The sequence below is a fragment of the Myotis brandtii genome, unplaced genomic scaffold (assembly GCF_000412655.1).
Source record: "Myotis brandtii unplaced genomic scaffold, ASM41265v1 scaffold125, whole genome shotgun sequence".
In the NCBI taxonomy this organism is placed as follows: Eukaryota; Metazoa; Chordata; class Mammalia; order Chiroptera; family Vespertilionidae; genus Myotis; species Myotis brandtii.
In genome coordinates, this window is record NW_005354385.1 from 12387943 (window position 1) to 12392879 (window position 4937).

Here is a 4937-nt window from a genome sequence, read left to right on the forward strand (position 1 = left end):
TAAGCAAAATAAGCCAGTCGGAGAAAGATAAATATTACAGGATCTCACTCATTTGTGGAATATAATGAACAACATAAACTGATGAACAAAAATATATCCAGAGACAGAGAAACACCAAACGGATCATCAAACTTCAGAGGGAAGGCAGGGGAAGGCGGGGAGGGGGAGTGGGGTAAGAGATCAACCAAAGGAGTTGTATGCATGCATATTAGCATAACCAAAGGACATGGACACTGGGTGGTGGGGGCTTGTCCTGGGGGTGGGAGTGGACGGGATGGGGGAAAAAGGAGACATATGTAATACTTTAAACAATAAAAAAAATTTTTTTATTGAAGTTATTGGGGTGGCACTGGTTAATAAAATTATATAGATTTCGAGTATATAATTCTATAATACATCATTTATATATTGTATTGTGTTCATCATTCAAAGTCAAGTCTCTTTCCATCACCTTTTCCTTCCTTTACCCTCTCTACCTCTTCCCAACCCTCTTTCCCTCTTGTAATCACCATATTGTTGTCTGTGTCTATGAGTTGTTGTTTTTTCTTAATTCATTCACCTTTTTCACCCAGGCCCCACGTCCTCTCTCCTCTGACAGCTGTCAGTCTGTTTTCTTTCTATGGGTCTGTTTCTATTTTGTTTGTTTATTTTATTCATTCGATTCCACATATAAGTGAAATCATATGATATTTGTCTTTCTCTGACTGCTTTTTTCACTTAGCATAATACTCTCCAGCTCCATCCAGGGTGTCACAAAAGGTAAGATTTTCTTCTTTTTTACAGCCAAATAGTATTCAATCGTGTAAATGTACCATAGCTTTTTTTTTTTTAAATCTAGCATCTATTTTTGGACACTTAGGCTGCTTCCAAATCTAGGCTATTGCAAATAATACTGCAATGAACATAGAAGTGCGCACTGCATATTGGTCTTGAACCAATGTCCACAACTTTATTATGTCATACTAATGTTAGCAGCATTTTAGGTCATTCTAATCGCATTTGTATTGAGCATGTGCACTTAGGTGACAGTGATGCTTTACAGATGTTCTTTAGAAGAGAAGAAATATGTACCCTTTTCCATTTATTTCTGGGATTCCTGGAGATTTGACAAGCTCGTTGAGACCATAGGAGAGGTGTACAGTAGCATGGAATAGTTATGTTAAAGAGGAGTTGCCAAGCTTCTTACCTAATTGCAACACCTAAGTTTCTAGCGACTTGCTCATTCTAAACTTTTCTTTTACCCTAGTACAAACATCAATGTTGGGTACATACATTCTTTTGGATTAGTGTTTTGGGTTTCTTTGGATTAATTCCCAGAAGTGTAATCACTGGGTCATAAGGTCATTCCATTTTTGTTTTTTTGAGGCAACTCCATACTTCTTTCTACAGTGGCTGTACCAATCCGCAGCTCATCTTGTTAAGCTTGCCCTCTTAAGCTTGCTGAGTCCTGGGGGAGACTGAGGCGCACACACAGTAACGCAGGGCAGAATGAATGGGGAGACTGGACAAGGCCTCGAAGAGGATAAAAAAGCTTTGGTAAATTTATACAATAGAATACTACTCTGCCATAAAAAGGAAGAATATTTTACTCTTTGTGACAGTATGGATGGATCTGGAGAACATTATGCTAAGTGAAAAAGCCAGTCACAGAACAAGTACCACATGATTTTACTTGTATGTGAACTTTAATGAACAAACTGAACTACCAAGCAAAACAGACAGACTCATAGATTGAGAGCAGGCAGACAACTCTGATTGTGGGGGAGTATTGGGGGAAGGGGTGTGCAGGGTTTGAGCAAAAAAGCTTAAAAAAGAGAGAGAACTCATGAACAATGTGGTGATTGTGGGGGGGATGAGGTGGGTGGAGGGAAAGAGGGCATAGAGGGGGGAAAGTGATAATGGAAAAAATAAAATAAACATAAAAAAGTAAAATAAAATTAACATCAATGTTTGACATCTATACTGGTCACTTAGCATAGGCATTAATTATTGATATGATTTAAGGAAACTTGTTATTAGCCTTCATACATAATGTATAAGCATTTGTCCATAATATATAAGCTAGAGAGAGTCTTGCCTCCTCATGATATGGCCCCATCTTCCCTTACCCTTAGCAGGAGCTGTTCAGGCTGCCTCAGCTTGTGACTCTATTGGGATGGTAGGTTGAAAACTGAGAAGGACTGAGAAAGTGTGAAAATAATTTCTTATTTAGAAAATTTATTAAATAAAGGTGAATAAAATATTTCAGAAATCCATTACACTTTGAAAAGATAATTATAGAGCAATTTACAAAAAACGATCCTTTATTAATAGCTTTATATTGCATCTTGTTCACTTAACAACTTTATGCTGGTCCTAAATGGAATTTTAATGTTTCTCTCCAAATATAATATTGAGACACGTCTAAATGGCAGAGGTTGATAAAAAGAAGCCTCATCACCCCCTAGTAGCACGTTCTGCATGCTTCATTTTATATAAACATTCTAGTGGTGTTTGAGAGGAAATGGCTGCGTAGCATTATCCTAAATTGAAAATGAATTTTTAGTATTTTCACATCCATCAATGGAAAACTATCTCTTATTGTCTGATCATTAAGTAATTCCTATCTTACAAGCCCTAAACCAAAGAGCTTTGCACATTCCAAAGAGAAGCTGGACGTCAACATTTTATAACAGACAAATGGAGAGGGAGATGCTTGGGAAGGCCAGAGGAAGAAGGCTGCAGCATTTTTAATTTCAGGGGAACTCCCACAGCCCACACTGTTGAGCGTTCTGTGGTGTCACTATCATGTGTGCCGTGTACAGGTGCAGGAGGAGGCAACGAGAAGTCTGGCTTTGCCAGTTCAAAAGAGGTCCTGAAGTGACGGTTGGGTCCATGGCAGTCAACCAGAAGTCAGAAAGTCATGGAGCCCAGATTGAATGGTGTGGGCTGGTGAGAGCCTCAGGAGTTCCTGAAGGATTGGTTTACTTCAAGCTGTTAGCTCTCCAATGAGGCAAAGAAGTAAACGAAGCAATTGGCACCTCCCCAAGAACGCAGAGGTACTCCTCCAGCATCTGAGCAACGGAGACCACCTGCACACACCTAGCCAACATGTGATGAGATGCATGCGGTTAGCAGCATCGTGAAGCTGACAGACTGCCAAACAAGCTACGGAAATGGTTGGGGTTTCAAGCTTCCAGTGCTTTCTTTATAGGACCACAAGTCTGGGCTGAGGGTGTGAGAAAGCCAACCCGAGCAGCTGCTAAGGGGGAGGAAGGATACAAGAAGACAAATGAGGACCTAGTGCAGGGAGGTTGCAGTTAACCCTTTGCTCTTGGCTTGGGGTTGGTGAGAAAGACCAGAGATGGTAGAGTTTGCAAAATTCTGTCCGAGAGACAAAATAGACAAGGCTACAACAGATGTAGATAGAAACCAAGAGCTTAGTGGTTGAAAGGTTAGCGTGTTCGACTATAAGTTAGCTGCTGCAGTAAAAATGTTCTCCCTGGATTGCGGGGCAGGCTGACTAGAATTCTCACAGCAATAAAGAACTCTTGGTAGTTTCCAACACAGAGGGTCAGAGAAGAATGGAGAAGTGGAAGCCAGAGGAGGGTCCTGGATGTGGGCAGGGTGATGTCACTGACACTCTGAGAAACCTCTTCCCAACACTCTCTGAAAAAAAGTCGAGCTTGGATAGTAACTTAGTTTAGCTGCAAAGAAAACAAGATCCACACGCAACGTGAGGTTTTCAAAAAATTCCCTTGACCATCTTTCACTTCCTCTTACAGCAAAGGTAAGCGGTGGGTGGGGACTCCCCATCTGCAAAGTCTTCAGCAGATCTGCCAAGGCGAAAAGAGAAAGTAAAAGCAAATTCCAGTCGCTGCCAAGGGGGATGGTGAGGCTGACACTACCTAGACTAGAGCATCTGCTAAGGTGGTAGGTTCCTGGTCCTGCTTTCCCAGTGAGAGGCAGGAAATCTCAGGGTAGGCGACCTGTCCTCCAGCGAGAGGCCCCTGGTGAGCCTTTGTGGGTGATAAACCAACGAGGAGAAAGGGCTGCTGCTCCAGGCACTGAGGCGGGGACATCACAGCAGTCATGATCCTGATCGCTTCAAGAGGCATGGCTTAACCTGACTTCCTTTCACGTGCATCCCTGGGCACAGTGAAGTCGGGAATCATTACTCATCCTTGGCGCTGTGGGTGGAGAGCGCCTCTGGACACCCCAAGTGGCACAAGTGACCAAGGGGATGGGACGGGAGGAGTACTGAGAAGCCCTCTACTCCAGGGAAGCAAGTTGGAGGAGAGAGGATGAGGGAGGCGGGGGAGGGGAGACCCAGAAAAGACTCAGTGCCCCTCCCCGACGCTGGGCTCCTAGCCCTCGGCTGCGGAAAGGCCCGGCCCTCCCACGCCCCACGCCGCCATCCTCCCGGCACCTTCTCCCCAGACTTCTGCTTCGGCTCACTTGTCCGGCTCCAGACCCCCGAGCAAAGCAGAGAGGACGGGGCCCTGGAGCTCAGCCCTAACCCGAACCGAGGGAAGTCAGCAGCCCTGGCAGCGTCGAGGCCCCCCGCCGGCTGGCGGGCGGACGCACCCACCCCGGTTACCTGCGCGGCCAAAGGGCTCCGCCAGCTCGAAGCATTGAAGGAGCAGCACGAGGAGCTCCGCCGCGCAGCGAGCGGTGGCCCAGTGCGTCCTCATCCTGACCGGCCCTACCGCGTCCTCGGGCGCAGGTGGCACCCAGACTTTCCGGTGCGCCCAACCAGCCCCACCAGCGCCCTTGCCCTTAGGCTCCCGGGGCGCTCCGGCCCCGCCCCCTTCCCCTCAGCCAATCAGATCACCATGAATTGGGTCCCCGGGCAGGGAAGGGTGGGGCGGGGCGGGGTAGGAGGCGGGAAGATGACGTACAGGAGCTTTGCGCACCTGTGACGGGCGGGCCCTCGAGGAGGCGGGGAGTGGGCCTGG

At 46.2% G+C, this 4937-nt stretch overlaps 1 protein-coding gene across 3 annotated transcripts in view; it reads right to left on the reverse strand.

Annotated features, from left to right (window-relative positions):
* Positions 1-4755, reverse strand: part of LOC106724926 (lymphocyte antigen 75-like) — a 23877-nt gene extending 19122 nt beyond the window's left edge. For all 3 annotated transcript variants that reach the window (XM_014534109.1, XM_014534108.1, XM_014534110.1), the window contains exon 1: positions 4580-4755. In XM_014534109.1, coding sequence (XP_014389595.1) covers positions 4580-4673 — 94 coding nt within the window. In that variant the 5' untranslated portion in view covers positions 4674-4755. The remainder of the gene's footprint in view (positions 1-4579) is intronic.
* Between the last annotated feature and the right edge of the window lie 182 nt (positions 4756-4937).